General features: G+C 34.5%; 1 protein-coding gene across 1 annotated transcript in view; it reads left to right on the top strand.

Annotated features, from left to right (window-relative positions):
* LOC106466326 (voltage-dependent calcium channel type D subunit alpha-1-like) overlaps positions 1–18361 on the top strand; it is a 167449-nt gene extending 149088 nt beyond the window's left edge. The window contains exons 33-34 of the mRNA XM_022394309.1: positions 15251–16335; positions 18300–18361. Of these exons, the coding sequence (XP_022250017.1) occupies positions 15251–15565 (315 nt within the window). The 3' untranslated portion in view covers positions 15566–16335; positions 18300–18361. The remainder of the gene's footprint in view (positions 1–15250; positions 16336–18299) is intronic.
* The last annotated feature ends 232 nt before the right edge of the window (positions 18362–18593 follow it).

The following is an 18593-nucleotide window of genomic DNA, read 5'->3' as shown; positions in this document are numbered from 1 at the left end:
CTGATTAAACATTAAATATTTCTATAGAGACTGGGAGGTCTTTTCAAATTCTGGAGGATGTAACATAACTTGCTAAACAACGATTCTTTTGGCATCTGATTTTTTTTTTTTTCAATTTCCCATAATCAGGAAAATTATTTTAATAATCTTTTTTCTCCGATCAATTTGTATTTTTTTCTTGTAACATCATCATCATCACCAGTAGAAAGGTTCATAATTGAGTCACGTTATGGTTAATGATACATTCACCTCTCGAGGGTAAAATACGTAAGGAAGTGTACGTCGCAAGGTGGGAGGTGAATAATTGGATTCCTATAACTCAGTACTGCAAAAGAGAAAATGTTAAACTAATTTTCAGCTTTGTGACTTCTCAGATAGCCTATCTATCTTTTTACCTAAATATCTCCATCTGTCTTATTGATTGTTTTTTTACTAAGTAGAATGTTAATTTTGTTAATTACACTCTTTGTGGCTCGAGCCACTGGGTGATAATAAACTGATTATCTTACTAAGTTTTGTTGTATGTTCCTTTCAATATAAAAGACATCCATTCTTCACCAAAATATCATTTAATATTCTATGTTACTCATAGAATATATATATATATATACACTCATAACGAAATGATTATGAGTGAAGTGTTTTAATTGTTGATAGAATAAAACCTATAGATATTAGTTGTGTGACTGTAATGATTTAAGTGGTTACTACTACCTTTAAATATTAATTTAATTAACCTTAGTGGTTCAATGGTCACCACAAACTTTAAATGATGTGAATGATCACCGAAACTTTTATATATTACTTTAAATACCATAGTGTGGTGACCAATTGCAACTTTAAAGTAATATATAAAAGTTTTGGTGACCATTCACACCATTTAAAGGTTTCACACCACAGTCATTAAACTAATACTTAAAGGCTGTGGTGACCAATTGCAACACTATAGTCTTGTACAACTGGTCAGTTAACTGATTAATATTCGAATGCTCAGAGAATAATAATCTCATATCGCAAACGTATTTCGGAATTTCAACCAAATTTGATTTGAAAGTAAACTTCACTCAGTAACCAATTCGTTATGGTGAGGTATTTTTTTAGTTGCATTTAGATATCTATATGAACATCGTATCATCTTTTGTTTTTTATACTTATCCACCTATCTTTTTTTTCTTCCCTACTGTTTATATTTTCTTATCTGTCTTTTTTTGGTCCAGAACTGTACATCCTAACTAACCAGACCTGACTTGTTTTAAGTCACTATTGGTGTTTTGTTTTGTTGTTGTTTTTTCAGAGGACACAAAATTTAGGGGTGTGGAAAGTGGTGATAACAGAATAGTGAAAAACAAAATACAGTTGTTGACATCGAAAGATAAAACAACAAGTATTTGGTTGTGAGTAGGACAGGTTATATGAGGAATTATAAACTAAAGAATGCAAGAAAGATATAAAAAAAGCTTACAGTCATGAGTACAAATAATAACAGAGAATTAAAAAATCGAAGGACAAAGGAACTTTAAGAAAAATAAAAAAGTAATGAGATAAAAATATACATGAAAAAGAAAATGATAAAACGGCAAAAACAAGACAAATTATTTGGTTCTCATTTGTCGTGCTTATGATAAAAAGAAAAATTTGCAGAATGCCCATATCAATCAACTACGATCGAAGAAATGCCCTGCCTAAAGGTTTTAAGTTCTAACCATTGGATTCCAGTAAGTACACCCTTCCAAAATTGTAGTTGTTGAGTTTGGAAGTAATTTTGAATACAATAACAACCGTGAAAGTTGACATTTAGACTTACTTGTGAAACATTTGAAATAGAATGCATTTATGGGGATTCATGGTTTGAGTACTCAAGGATTAGACTAATAAATCAACCTCTACAACTTGCTTTTACAGCATATAAATCCCCTTTGAAACTTTCCCTTTAACTGATCTGAGATTGGAGAAAAGAGGGACAAGGACGATGTGGGATCAAGTACAACATTTTTTAATGAAAGGTCAATAGGTCGTGTGCTACTTTCTGTGCACTGATGTCATCTAACCAATGTACACGAAGATGGAGAACAAGGAAAACAACTCTTTCCAGGAATCGGAATCACGATGGAATTAATCGTAAAGCTCGTTAAATAAACATTAACTGAAAAACAACAACGTTTGTTTATGGTTAAGCACAAAGCTACACAATGGGCTATCTGTGCTCTGCTCACCACGGGTATCGAAACCCGGTTTCTAGCGTTGTAAGTCCGCAGACATACCGCTGGACCACTGGGGGTAAAAAAAAACTGACAAAACACAAGATATAAGCTTATTGAACTAAAATACATATTCTAAAAATTTGGGTAAGCGTTGCAATACGTCATACCATAACTTGGCAAATCACTCTTCCCAAATATCAGTTGTTGTTGTTTGTAGTTAAGTACAAAGCTACACAATGGGCTATCTGTGCTCTGCTCACCAGTCTTCATTACAATAAACAAATAATAATTCAACTTCTAATGTACTTGGTCGTTCCTAAGCAACTGTAGTTATAGTGACAACAAAATTTGTAATTCCTTTCTCCCAGAAATGAAAACTTTGCTTTAAACACTTTGTTCTGATGGTACTTTAAACACTTTGTTCTGATGGTACTTAAAACACTTTGTTCTGATGGTACTTAATGCTTAATATTATTTATTTATTTATGTTTTGAACTTTTGTTTTCTGAAATAGTAATGGCATAGCAACCAGGCAGCGTTCAGCCCGACATCTGAGGGCTTATAATGCTAACAATTGGATTTTGAGCACAGATAGCCCACTGTCTTGCTTTCTGCTTAACAACAAACAAAAAATCACCCAAATAACATATCAGGGACTAAGTCATAACTGTGATTTTGGGAGGGGGGATTTTAACAATATCACAAAACAGTAGTTTTGATACGTTTTCTGATATTTGGGGTCTCCCAGTGGCCCAGCGGTACGTCTGCGGACTTACAACGCTAGAAACCGGGTTTCGATACCCAGACGGGCACGGTACAGATAGCCCATTGTGTAGCTTTGTGCTTAGCAGCGAACAAACAAACAAAACGATCCTCACTTGAGATTTTCGGATTTGTTTTATTTACAGGAAAATATATTTGCCCGCTAAATCAACTAAAACAACATTTTAATTAGAAGGTTACTTCACTCGTATTGAACAACTAGCTGTTGTTGCCATTAGCGATAAGCCTGAGAGCTTGTAACACCGAGTTTTGGGACGAGACAGAGTATAGGCTTGTTTATTTGTTTGAATTGAAGCACAAAGCTACACAATGGGCTATCTGTGCTCTGCCCACCATGGGTATCGAAACCCGGTTTCTAGCGCTGTAAGTCCGCAGACATACCGCTGTGCCAGTGGGGGGCAGAGTGTAGGCAATCCATTGAGTGGTAATGGCCGATTTTTAGCGTTATAACTCCACTGACTTACCGCTGACCCACTGGATGGGGTATTTGTCGTAGGATATTAGAATCTGTTATAATCACAATCGAAATACGGTGCTTCTCGAGTTAGTTACGTTAGGCTCGAATATTTACACTATATTTTTTCTTTTCCTTTCCAGAAAGGTAAAATTGAAAATATAATCTCTTGATTCGTCGGACTTTCTGCTGCTGACACGGTTTCACTTATTCAAGACTCATCAGTGCAGCTTGAGTCAGCAACTCAAAGAAATACAGTTAAATCTCTGATAACGGTGATGTGTATATAATATTTAAGGGGTGTTTGAGTCTTTTTTGTTTAACTCACTATACGTCCGGCATGGCCAGGTGGTTAGGGCGCTCGACTCGTAATCTGAGGGTCGCGGGTTCGAATCCCCGTCACACGAAACATGCTCGCCCTTTCGGCCGTGTGGGCGTTATAATGTGACGGTCAATCCCACTGTTCGTTGGTAAAAGAGTAGCCCAAGAGTTGGCGGTGGGTGGTGATGAATAGCTGCCTTCCCTCTAGCCTTACTCTACTAAATTACTAGCGCAGATAGCCCTCGTGTAGCTTTGCGCGAAATTCAAAACAAACAAACAAATTAACTCACCATACAGTAACCATGGGTTAAAAAGGACTCAAAAATGTCATAGATATTAGAAGTCAAGGTCTGTATGTCTGTGTTTAATGGAACAAAATATCGTCAGAGCTGAAATATACCACATCTGGACGTAAGCTATCCGGATAATATGATTTATTATTTTGTTTGTTCTGTTTTTGAATTTCGTGAAAAGCTAACCCTAATTTAGCAGTGAGATTCTAGACGGAAGGCAGCTAGTCAACACCACCCATCGCCAACTTTTGGCCTCTCTTTTACCAACGAATAGTGTGATTGACTGTAACATTATTATGCTCTCATGGCTGAAAGGTTAAGCAAAAGAGGTATTCGAACTCGTGACCTTGATATTACGGGTCAAGCCTATTTAATAATAGGGTGGTGTGTTTTTTTTGTGTGTGTGTGTGTGTGTCTGGATGTAATGATGTAAGGTATTCAGATACTATATATACTACATTTAAAATAACAGCGCTTTATTGCTTATATAAATATCATAATTATTAAATGTTATTAAATAAATACGTAACTTTCCAAATTTTACAGCAAAGTTTTCGCTCCTCCTATTCGCTCAATAAAAAAACCTACAGTAATATTTAAAACAATCAGAATTATTAATAGTTAACACTAAAACTGGTGTTTAGTTATTCCGTTATTTCATGTTTACTCATCTCTTTTATTCGGATGGTCAACAGTTTGGAAGAGCTTGAAGAAAACGTGCTAATCACCCAACAGAAAAATTGTATCTATGGAGAACACAAGAAGTTTGGGCCATGAAAGTTACACCTTAAAAGGTACAATATTAGTTTATGTTCTGAGTTAGGACTTATAGTAAGTGTTTATGCATGACTGTTAATATACGAATATTTGTCAAACTGAATCGTGCGCGGATATATGTATATATTTAGTTCATTAATTTATCATATATCTTTATTAGCCGAAAGGAAACTTTCAAGAACATTAAATGTAGCAACAAGATATGTTATGTATCATGTATACTTGGAAAGTCTGTTTTGCCGTTTTTATCTGACTGTTTTTTGTTCGCCAAGTCAATATGGTTATTTATTAATATATACTTCACTTTTTTATGATTTTATACCAGTTATTTCGAAGAGGGCTGTCTCACTCAAACGCTTTTAAAGTCTTTCTATATAAGGAAACAGAAGATTAAATGAATGTTGAAGCTTTCCTCAGTTACAGTAGCCTCACTCAAACACCTTTAACGTTCTTCTATATGAACAAACAGAAACGTTAAGGGAATGACTACACCTGTTAAGAACTTTGAAACTTCACTCAAACACCTTTAACGTTCTTCTATATGAATAAACAGAAACGTTAAGGGAATATCAAAGTTCTTAACAGTTGTAATAACTTCACTAAAACACGTTTAACGTTATTCTGTATGAAGAAACAGAACGCTAAGGGTTTTTTTTTTCTTCTTAGAACAAAGCCACATTAGGCTATATGCTGTGTCCACCTAGAAATCGAACCCCAAAATTTAGCGTTGTAAGTCTCACCAGGGGAAGAACGTTAAGCATGCTAAAGTTTTTCCCAGGTACAAGACTTTTTAATAGTCTTGCTGCAGGGTATATTGTTAATGAAAATACTTTTGTATTAATATTTTACAAGCTATGATGCCAAGGAAACCGAATTAGGAGTTTTCTTAGAAACTAACAAAAGTAGCGTGTGTTTGGACATTTTTTTGAGTACCTTTGTTGTTTTTTTTTCTTCTGTCTCGTGATAGATCGGGGGTTTTCGTTATTTCTATTTTTTATTTTATGGCCTTATAGCGTGCTGTGGTAGGTTAGAACTATCGGATATGATGCCGGTGTTGTGAGTAGAAAGTCATTAACTATATAGTGTCATGTTCAAACTTGGTTGAACTGATGGAATGTCATCGGACGTTCTAACCAGCAGCGCACTCTACTGGTGCATTTGACGTCTCTGTTTGCATCAGCTCGGTGAAGAGATTAATAAAGGCCTGAGTCATTTTAGCTCAGATGATATATATAAATATAATTATTTTTTGACTAGTAGTTTTGTGGCTCTACTATAAGGATCCTAATCCACTCGAAAAAATGTTTCTCCTCATCGTTAAATCTGTGCGTGAGTTTCAAGCTTGAGGTTGCTAAGCAACTGCTGGATACAGAATTAAAATGTTTGGATGTTATTTAAAGTACGAAAGTAAACTTTATTTTTTCCCTTTTTTTCATTTTGTATTTTGATAAATTATTCCCTCCCAAATGATAAATATTTCTAGTATAACCCCCTCCATTTGTTTTTATTAAAGATTTCTTGTAATCTGACTCAAAATTACTTAACGATTTATTCCAATCGACTGAGTTAAACGAACATCATCGCTGTATCAGTGACAGAGTTAAAACTTCATTGGTTATGCCTAATCATTAAAGTAAATATTGACATATAGGTTCCACTTATTTGCGTTATAAATCCAATATTTATACCGTTACTACAGTAAAAAGGCAGTATTTCAAATGATTTTCTGAAAAATATAAAGTAATTTATGTTTACAGAATTCGAGTTTTGCAAAATTTTATTATATCGCGAGTATAATGTGAGGAAGAAAATCGGACTTTGTTTTGACAGTGCGTAGAGTGAGGCGAAGTGACCAACTGAGTGAGTGAGAGGCAACTGAGAGATAGATCTCTGACTCCGCCCATTTTATGCTCAGTCGAGGGACTTTTCGAATGTTCTAGATAGCTGAGCACGTGAGGGTTTCGTGAGTTCCAGTTGGAGCAAGTGAGCGTTGGAATAAAGCAAAATTGGTGCAATTTGCTACAATTATATCAAGAACAAATAGCACATATTAACAATATATTTGGAACTATACACCGACACAATAAAGTCAATGTTTGAAATTATCAAAAATGTATGAATTTCACGCATTAAACTGTCCAAGTAAACTTAATTTTACAGCATAAATCTATTGTTTCGAGTTGATTGAATGGTATTTCACATAGTGTTGATAAAAGATTGAGATATTTCAATAACTCAAAATCTAGAGGTGACGGACAAATTCTGTCTACGTTTTTGAAATCAGCATCATCAACTTACCTATAATTTGAGTTTTCTCCAGTAGCACATTTTTGCTATCCTGTGTATTTTATTAAATAAATATATATTTTATAAATATGTACATATTGTAATCAATACGTGATTACCTTGTTCGGTTGTTCTTTAATATTTTATAATTTTTATTTAAAATATAATATACTAATATCTAGTTATCTTGATGTGTGCCCTCTGTTGATCAGCAATAAGTCTGCGGGGTTATAACGCTCGCTTAAAAGCGGGTTTCGATACCCATGTTGGACAGAAAATAGGTAGCCCACTGTGTAGCTTTGTGCTTAAAAATGTTTTTCCAAAAAAATCCAACATAATTTGTACAAAGTTATCAAACGGTTTTGACACCGTGAGTCAACGGTAAGTGTGCGGATTTATACTGCTAAAATCTGGAGTTCGATTCCCCGTGATGGACAGCTCAGATAGCCCGTTTGCACTGAAAACAAGCACATGTAAATATAATATTTTCGAACCACGCATGTAATTATTATTGAGAAGTAACCTGCAATATATTTATGGTTTTGTATCATATTTGTTTTTCCCCAGAAAAGCAATTTATTGAAACGTTCTTTGAAAAATGAGTTTGGCAACAATATTCAAGGTTATCATTTTATCACGTCAGTTATTTATTTATTAACCATTGTTTATTAAAACAAATAATAACAACTTAACAGCAACTATTTGTGAATTTATATGATGAATATTTCATAAGAAAAATATGCAACACAGCGAATAAGACTCTATCCATGGCACTGCCTCTTTGGGTAACAGCTACACAAACATTTAGAATAAACCGGTAGTTGAGAGGTGTGGATAAGGAATGAACAGTTGACTCTATCCATGGCACTGCCTCTTTGGGTAACAGCTACACAAACATTCGGAATAAACCGGTAGTTGAGAGGTGTGGATAAGGAATGAACAGTTTCTGTTGTCAAATCCTGGCCGGATAAGGTTTTTCCTGCAGCTAGCTAGACATTCTACACACTCAACAAGGTTTGAAGGCGTGTTAATTAACAATTAGGAATTGATTTTATCAATATTCCTTCTCCCCCTCCATTTTTGATGAAGTTTGTGTCGTGAAACACCAACTTATTTGTAGGGTTTCTCTCATTTTAGGTTCCAGTCTGAATACTTTTTATTTCAATATCCTGAATGAGAAACACCATATGATTTCTATGGAGAAATAGTAGCTTATAATTTTGTTTTAAAGTTTTGATTTAATGCTTCTTTTTACACTATCCTGACGATTAATAGTAGCTTATCGTTTAAATTCGATGACGAGGAACCCACTTTGAGACTAATAATGGTTGGAGACGGCTTGAATGGGTAATGAAGAAAAACTTTAATATAAGTTTAACATAACCTTGATGATGACGGCTTGAATGGGTAATGAAGAAAAACTTTAATATAAGTTTAACATAACAGTAAATGTACAACGTTTCAACAAGGTTTTATCTCCAGCCATTAAATGTGACTGAAGTTCTGAATCTCCTCCACATAATTCAGAGCATGTGTCAACTTACTCATAGTTCTCCACTCTTCCACCTTTCTTGTGACTTATTGCACATGTGTTAAGAAGACATTTAAATAAGCTCTGCTTTCCTGCCATAATCAACATTTTCTTGTTTACAGTTGTGCTCTTTACTTCACTCACTATATGAATTTGGAAGTCAATGCTTAGTACTGGTACAAGTGTTTCTACAAGACTTGAGTTGAGGGGGGAGCGAACTGGAGCACTGTTCCTGTTGTAAAAATGCCCCTGTTGTTAGAATTTTGTATGAAAACATTCCTGTCGTAGAATGTCCAAGGACATACATAAATTTAATCAATCTTACTAGTTCATGACAGTTATGCAGGCCTACTTCACTGTAAGCCTCCTTTGTAACATGTCATTCTTCTACATTTCTTTGTCAACATACATTGTGATGTCATCAAATAACTGAAATAAGAGGCTGTCATAGACTTTTTGCATACATTTCAAAATGTCAAAGTCTTTGGAATGTTACGTATTATAATCATATCCAGGTTACAGTGTATACATATACATAACATATATAGTATAAGTTGTGAATGAATTGTGTATCACAGTAACAATTTGGTAAAACTGATTATCCCCATCTACTTACACCATCTTTGCACAATATAATATTGTGCTACCTTTCATTTAGCTTAAGTGTAAGTTACCAGGGTTATCAATCTTTTTCCATCATATTCACTCACTTAGTTCACCTTCTCACTTCAGCCATGCCAAATTACAACATAGACTTGTGATTCTGATAGTTAAATAGCTCAGAATGCTTCTTAGAGCATCTCAAACCCTAGAGCTTCAGGGGGCCTCTGGCAGTCCCCAGACATTCCCCCCAACTCATTTGAGTTGTGGATCTGAGTCCCACTTGATAACTTTATGCAACTCAAGCCCTGTGTTTTTACCAATACTGGAATTTATACACCTGCTCTTGAGTCTCTTTCTAACATGCAGAGAATTCCTATAACTGTAATGTTGGTCCTGATTGTTCTACATTTTCATGTGTTTTATACCATATTGCCTGCTAATAGTAGGTTTTACTTTCATGTGTATTCTCAGTTGTGGAAGATCTGCCTTTTTCTCATTATGATGATTAAATTAGAAAATTAAAAAAAACTTTGTTTTGCTCTGGCTGTTGTACTTCATTGTCTGAAGAACAGGATTTATTAGTGATGTCTCATTCTTGAAAAATTTCTGCTTGTGTCATTTCTGTTTTTTTTTTCTCAGATGTGTTCTATTTTAAATCTTGAACTAATTTCTGTTATGCCTGAGGATGCTAATGTCATTTCGGAAGATTCGGCTCGTGAATCTCTGTGTTTTCCACCTTCTGATTATTTTCAAGTCATTCCTGATACTTTTAGAAATCAATTAATATCTAAATGTTACTAATCTTTTAATAGGTTCATCTAGTTTTCATTATTTATCTTACTTCTCAAGTTCTTCACTCACTAATAGTTTGCCGTTTTTTCTTGGTGGTGGTGGTGGGGTCTTCCACATGTAATTCTTTTATTTTGACCCATTGTCAGTTTTCTGCCCAGGGCATTGTTTTGTTTCATTTTGAGACTTTCTTCTTTAAAGTAATTGTTAACTTTTAGCTACTTTCATTTTCCTGATTCTTTTAGTCAGAGAGAAAAGTTTTACTTTGCTGTCTTCCATGTGTGGTTTTAAATGGTGTAGTTTTTCTTACCAAGTGTCTGTTATGTTTTTTTAACATCACCCATCATGCTTTGCTTCAAGGTACCTTTTACCACATTTCAATATTTAAGCTGACCTTTAAAGACCTTCTTTCCAGCATCATTTCTTTGTACATTCTCTAGTCTCCTATTCTGGAGAAGTATACCAGCAAGAGCTGATTACGATTTTAGCATTCTGACTTACTTCTGGTAGTCGTTCCTTTTGAGATGACCAGCATGTAATCTTCCTCTTCCTGCTTTTATTCCCCTATCTTCATCTCATTTTTTGTCAGTTGCTATAACTCATTTCATTTGACCCTTCAAAATGGCCAAAGTAGTAGTAATAAAGGTGGACCTTCTCAAACAACTCAATGACTTTCTTCTGTTCTGGACAAATCTCCTATCTGAATTATTGGGAAGGGGTGTCTCAGATTGCTGGTTCATCTATGTAACTCTTAGCTTCGAGATCATTGGATTTCATTAGTCCTTCAATCTGGTCACAACATTTTTTATTCTTCATTCCATTATATTTTCTTATAAATTCTGGATCAGGAAGTCACAAAACTCTGTAAGACAGGTGTAGTTGAAATCATTATTATGATTATCCAGATTTTCACTCATCTCTTTGTGGTCCTGAAGATATCAGGAGATTAGACCTGTCATAAACCTAACTCAACTTCTATTTTCCTATAGAAACCTCATTTTTAAATAGAAAACATGAGGTTGTTGGGAAAGTTTCTTTATCAAGGCCATTGGATGACAATGATGGATATTCAGGATGCTTATTTTGATATCCATGTTTATCAGTCATCCTATTACTTCTTCTTTTTGCAATCAGGGGATAGTTGTGAGTTCACTGCTCTTACCTTGAGCTCGATACCTTTTTCGCTGCTTTTTGATCTATATTCAGTCTCTTACAACAGAACTCTCAGTTGACCACCCAGCTAAATACATCTCTTGGGTGGATCTTCCATATCTCCAATTCACATTTTAGAATTAACCCAGTATTTGCTATGAATATTGGGCTTTGGATCAACAAGTTCAGAGTACACTTCTGCTATCTCTTGTGGTGCTGCAAGCTTTCGAGTCTCAAGTATATACTTTTATGTCTTTGATACCTAACACCAAAGACAGTCTTTCTGCTTTAGGGTCAGTAGCTTCACTTAATGAAGTAATACTCTTGAGGACTCGTAGATGCACTCACATGCAACACCTCCCGTGCCTATTTCCTATTTCTTCCATTGGTCTCATTCTTTTCTTCATCTTCTTCCTCAGTTATTTGTATTTCAGTTATTTGTTATTTGTATTTCAGGATTCTCAGTATTACTGCACTTTGGCCAACTCAACCATGGTTTCCACTATAACATCTACTTTTTTCAATGAGAATTAGTTCCATTAACTCCATGGAAATACTGTAGTCATTTTAGAATGTCCTTTTTTTCACAATGATGTCCAATGTCTATGGCTTCATGGCTGGCTGTTGTTCAGATCTTTGCCCGAGAAGCCTTATTATTTTCCTGTGTGATTCAGTTATTAATCCATTCTTGCTGGCAGTCTTCCCTGACTATCTTTCAATCTTATTGGGCAACCTTCAGAAGTTGGTGCAATAAACAATCTCTTTATTTTCAACTCCTTAGCAAGTTTCTTCCTTTCTTATATATTTGTTTCATGATCGTAGCTTATCAGTTTCTTCCATATTTGGTTATAGAACTGCCACTTTCTGATGCCATGGAAGTCATCAATCACTTTTGTTTCCATTGTTAAATGACCTTTTTCATACTTCTCACTGTTCTAACATTGTCCTAAATAAGTCTTGGATTTAGTCTTACATTTCGTAGCTTCTCCCACCTTTGAACACTTAGTGATATGATGATCTGTCATCTTTCCCTCAAATCACATATTATTTTATTACTTGCATGCAGCAGAAGACATTCTGACATCTAGGTCATCGATGCTTTTTCCAAGAGGACCTATACTTGTACTAATATCAAGTCTTGTAACATACAAGTTGGGCTGTGAGAGAAGGTAAACCCCATTTTTTCACTTATTTTTGGTTACCTGCCGAGACTGATTTTGATTCTCATTCAAAGGAAATTTTAATTTTCTGTCAGGATTATTCATTGTTATCTAACACATACTGAATCTTTCAGAGTTTTCAGAAAAAAAACAATCTCTACTTTAGAATGAATTATGATCCTTGGCTATTGCTTGAGCGAATTTAGCAAATTGTGGGTTGTACAGTTGTGTGTTGTTTACTGCAATGTTCTTCAACACTTTACAAGTGAATTCCAGGTTATATCTCACCAAATTTGCCATTTGTTTAATGTCTTAAGCATTCCAGTGGCAGTATACCCTAGAAGGATATTCTGCAGGCCAGCATATGAATAAATTCAAATACACTCTTAAGAATTGTATTTATACATTTTGCTACTCCATGTGATTCTTCAAGACAGCTGGAATCCCTAGCAGGTGAATTCTGTTTTGTTACCTTCTTACTTAACACTAGGATCCACACTGCTGCTGTGCATAATAACCTCTGTATCACTATGTGGTTCAACACCCTATTTATCAGTTACAGGGGCATCTCAGGTCATTATATACATAAAATATTGTCTTATAAGTATTATGAGACTCTGTATTTGAATGGATTTGTCCAGTTGGGAATCTCACATGTTGCATATATCTCTGCCATTGTCTTATACATAAAATACATCCTCTGCGGTGGTGTTTCGTGAGAGGGTGATGCCCTCTGGAAGGTGACAAAGGATGCCATATGGTTGGTGATGATGCCTCAATGGGTACATTTCCCACCTCTATGTGCTCATCCTTATGTATCATTTGAGGCGTTAAAGTTGAGACGATTCTCCTTCATATGATTTCTTGTAACTCCAATCTGGGTGTGGAACATCTTACTGTTTTATTTTTATCTTTTTTAATATAGTCAGTGTTCCCATTGCACTTTCCTACACTTGTGAAGCCCATCCTTAGGTCTACATGGGTCTTCAGTTGTCAAGCTCAACCTCAGGTCTGCCGGGGTCTTTTTAATTCTCCCGACTACCTGCTGACTGGGTAAATCTTGTAAACTGCTGGTCTTTTTGGATGTAGATGTAGAGGGCTTTAACCTCAGAAGCATGTCCAGTTATTATCTATTACTGGTTTACTTTGAGAATTTTCCACTACAGGTGCAGAACAGTGTATTGTAATCTGACACTGAATACCTGTTGGCACCACCTGAAAATGTGACGGTTCCATAGGTAAATAAAAACATACTGTTTGACTTCACTTTTTTATGTTTTATTTAAAAAGTGTTGAGGGCAAGCATGTACCTTGCTAAGAAGAATGTATTTTCTCAGTGGCATTATTTGGTCTGTCTAGTCTCTTATGAGGCTGGTCTGCTCCACTAATTGTTCCCATGGATCAAGTCCATTGAACCTATTCTGGATCTGTATTCTATTTAGTTTTGTTTGTACCACATTTTCAGTTATTGTGGTGTAGGTTATTACCTTCCTGCCTCAGATCCTCCAGCTTTCTTCTCCATCTCAATGAGAGTATCCTGGCTTTTTTTTATCTCAGAGGTAAGTCTACCTGTTTTGAGTTTTACATTTTTAGAACTAAAATGAGTTAGTAACAGATGCTTAACTCTTGAAATACATTCTCACCCAGCCAGTAGATTATTGGTTTCTGTCAGAACGTATATAAGTTCTCCTGATACAAGCATGATAAGTTGCATGGAAGGTGGGAGAATGGCGAAACATGGGTAAGTTTACATACGGTTTGCATCATATGAAGGATATTCAGAACTTTAGTCATGTTTGCTCATGGCATGAGGGAAACTGAAGTGGGAAAAGCTTTTCATATTTCAGAGATAAGTATCTGTTTGAACTAGAGCAAAACTATAAAACATTGACTAAGAAACAAACATGGTACTAATACATGGTAGTATAAAACTATTTTTAAGAACTAACATTGTATTAAACTAAAACATTAGATTTCAGAAAATACACTGGAAATGTTTGTATAAAAAACTGAGTATTCAGAAATTATTATTGAAATTGACTTTCAGATTTGAACTATATGATGTAACTTCAGTCAACCTAAGTTTATCATTTCTTGTTAATAATGCTGTAATATTAATAATAAGGTAATTATTTTCCTCATGTGTATACTTGGTGCCTGATTTGATTATAGATAATATTGTTTAATGCTTGCAATAGCAATAGTAAATTTACAGATAACAATTTATAAGCATAAAGAAGTTGTTTTATTTTTGGGGAACATACTACATGTTCCCACAGAACAGAAGACAGATCATTGTTGTGTCGAAACATGAGCATGTCCCCCCCCTCCCAAATAAATCCATTTCTTTATGCTTATAAATCATTGTTTATTAATTCACTATTATATTAGCATAATGTGCTTCAGTACACAAGCTTGCAATAACAGTTTGTAAAATTCATTAATTTTGTTTCTATATTGCCAGAGCTTATATTAAGGTACTGTTTAAAAATTAAATTGTTCAAATTTTAAGTATTGTTCTGGCAATGTCAATCTTAAGAAAATGTTTTTAACAACAAGAAAAGTATGAAACAGTGTAGTTTAATTACGTGTTGGGAAGCTGATCTCATTAAACATTTAGAACTAGAATTTCAACATCTTTATGTTTAGACGTTATTGTGATAACTCTTTTATGTGTGCTTGAGTGGAGGTGACTGTTTCTAGGAATACTTATATTTGTGTTTTGTAGTTGCAATTATTTTTACACCAATAAATGTTTATCTAACTCGAGGACAATAATTGAAAATTGCTATAATTAATATGTATATTTAGTACATTTTATTTCTTCTCTTTCTTAACTGCATTCTTTGAATAATTAAAATAACCCCAGTATATATTTTATTTTATCAAAACAATTTCAGATCCTCCATGAACAAGGATTAGGGAAGTTTTGTGTGCGTGCTACACAGTTTGAACATTCTGAGACAAGAAAGATGACTGAAGAAGAGATGGATCATGAGATCCTGCAGGCAGAAAGGAAGAGAAGTACAGTGTTAGAGGACTGTGGTTTAAAGATACAGATTGATGACTATAGCGAAGTGAGATCAGAATGTGCCGACATGACAAATCACGGATTTGTATTGGGTGCAAGCCATTCCTACAGAACTAAAAATAACTCTTCTGATGCATCGTCCAGTAACCATTTTAGTGAATGTGAAGAAGATACTAAGTTATAGCATCGAAGGCCACACAATATGTGAAACATACTGTTAAATGTGAAACTTTATGTTGCATGAAAACGTGGTTCCTGGGTAAGCCAGTGTTATTGCTATTACACTAGACTTCTTAACTGCTATGGTAGAAGTAAACTTCTATGAAAAGGCCTTAACTGACCAACAACAGAATAATGGTGGTGTGATAAGCATTGAGTGCCTTCTGTATCCCCTTGTGATCTGTGTAGTCACAAGTTATCTTTGTGACAATCCTCATGAAATTGTTTACTCTTCAGTGAAATACTAACTGGTGTTTCCTGTATCCCACAGTCCTCTCATTTCTTGTGACACAGTTGGCTATCCTGCAGAATACAAAGTTTTGTCATACCTAGTACAAATCACAACTGTTGATATTCCAACATAGGTCAGTATTCGGTCAATGTCCAGTCTTCCTTTATATTCACTATAATACACTGTTTCATCTACTCAAGTGCAAAGTACAAATCATCATCATCATCTCTGTTAGCTCTATCCCATTGATAGAACATAATGCGATTGTCATTTCCAGACAATGGTACAAGTATTTCATCCAGCACCATTCATTAAATTATGCTGTTGTATTAAACCTAATTGCTGGTATAAAGATTCTTTTCTAGCTGCTATCTAAAAAAAAAATAAAACAGTTTACTGTTACCTCAGAATGCCGTTTTCTGTTTTCTCACTTACGAGTTTCAGTTTTTACAGCCAGCAAGAAGTATCTTGAGACATCAAAGTTGGCTGTTGCTGCTCAGAAGGTAGGTGTAATAATACAAAGTAATTACTAACACATTAACCAGAATAACAATTAAAATGTACCAAAACAATATGTAAGTCAGAAGTTTTGAAAACTCGTGTTTTATTTTAATGTTTTGTATAAATGTTCTGGTAATAGCCAAGTGAGATACAACCAGTTGGTTAAGTTTCACTGTTTCTTCCATTATGTTCCTTTAGGATATGTTTATATGGATTCTTGTGGTAGGATAAAATTAATTTATTCTTTTATAGTTCTACCTTGAACATTATGATAAGTTTAACAGCCTTAATTGTATAAAATTACAGGTGAGGTCCATATGATCTTGTTGGATAATATATGTTTCCCAATCATATGAGTCACACAAAAAAATTTAAACAAAAATTACCATTAATTGCTGCTCCCCTACATATTTTACATTGAAAATAAATGAGTTAATCCACTTCTGGTCAGTTCTTTATACTGTCAGGAATGAAATTTTTCCATAGATTTTGTGAATTCCATGTTGTTGTTTTTGTCATTTGGCTCATTATAGAGATCAGTGGAAGGAAGGGGTTAGGGTCAAAGTTAGAATGGTCGGGTTCATGGTCTAGTATTAGTACTTATCCGTGGCATCTAGTGGTAAACATGTGAAAATGGAATTTACAACAATGTTTCATTAAATACCACTTAATTAGACAAAATGTGCTAACTGGGGAGAAATGAGCAAATCAGATAGAATTACAGAAAATTTTGACTGTTAATCTGCCATTTTCCATTTTTCTAAGCACATTGTTTGATAGAGAACGGACTGCACTATAGTGATCTTTTAAATATAGAAGAATATGAAGAAAGTAATGGAGATAGGGACAGGCAAATTTTATTGAAAAGATGAATAAGGGGCTGAATATATCTCGCTGGAAAGGAATGTCAAGGTGAAAGTGGAGTTGCTGGGGTAGGAGAATGTAGTTTGTATGATTAAAAAGCATTTCTGAAAAGTGTATACTGTGAGAAAAGCCATGTGTGGCTTTTGTAAAGATCTTATAAGATACTTTAACCATTTCTTGGTTAAAAATTGCTATTAAAATTACACTTAAAAAAAGTGCAGAATATAGCCCAACACCCGAGAGAGAGAGAATCTAAAATCTTATACTTATGGGACTCTCTGGAACTTGGGAAAATGATCATTTCTTTCTTTTAAACCATTCTCACCCCTATACTGAGGTGCTATAAAATAATGAAATATGTGGACTCCACTGATAGTGAACAACATAAAAACAAGCCATGCAATCTGTAAAACTTCAACTAAATGTGATGGTAGACCCTGTCACTGAACATGCTTGTTCTTTCAGCCATGGGGGCATTATAATGTGATGGTCAATCTCACTATTCATTAGTAAAAGAGTAGCCCAAGAGTTGGTGGTTGGTGTTGTAGTCTAGCTACCTTTTTTCTAGTCTATCACTGCTAAATTAGGGATAGATAGTGCAGGCAGCTTTCAAGTAGCTTTGTGTGAAATTTATAACAAATGAAACCAAGGTTTTGTTACAACCTTGTAAAAGTTCTTGGGAAGATAATTAATACTTTTGCTGGGTTAGTCAACCATGTTTTACTCCTTATTAAGATACACAACATAAAATTTATCAAGAATGTTTAGCATACAAAAACTTGAATATCTTAGTCACAAATACTATAGTGAGGTACACAGCATAATTAAGTACATTCTGATTCAATGCAGAAGGTCTGTATACCAATGTTTTTCTGTATTACCTTGTAACACATTTTAATCTGTAAATGTTCATAGCACATTCCTGTATATTACTTCTGGCAGTAAAGGTTTTGTAGTATTCCAACACTTTTATGTTGTTTCTGACTTTTTTGAAGGTATTATTATAGTAATCCAGGGTTTTTAGGATATTTCTGATGAGTAAATGTTTTTATTATGTTCCAAGGCATTTATATTGTTTTTTACAATAAAGGTTTTATTATAGTGGACGTAGGTAACACTGGATTTATGTCATCTCGAGATACCATTTAGGTTACCACTGAAGCTGTCGACCTTCATGCATGACGTGCAGCATTATAGAAGTACCACTGTATGGACAAAACAAGTATTATCTCATTAAAATGACAAAAGAAGAAAGGCAATTAGAAGGAAATCACATGTTGTGTGAAATGATATATTCAGAATATGTTGCATTTAAATAATTTATTAAATATACATCACTTCAGGAATAAATTCCATTATCAGTTTAAGGTTCATTTCATCTTTCATCACTTGAGTA

The sequence above is a fragment of the Limulus polyphemus genome, unplaced genomic scaffold (assembly GCF_000517525.1).
Source record: "Limulus polyphemus unplaced genomic scaffold, Limulus_polyphemus-2.1.2 Scaffold2223, whole genome shotgun sequence".
Classification (NCBI taxonomy): Eukaryota; Metazoa; Arthropoda; class Merostomata; order Xiphosura; family Limulidae; genus Limulus; species Limulus polyphemus.
Note: the sequence above shows the minus strand (reverse complement) of the source record. Positions and strands in the feature narration are given on the sequence as shown.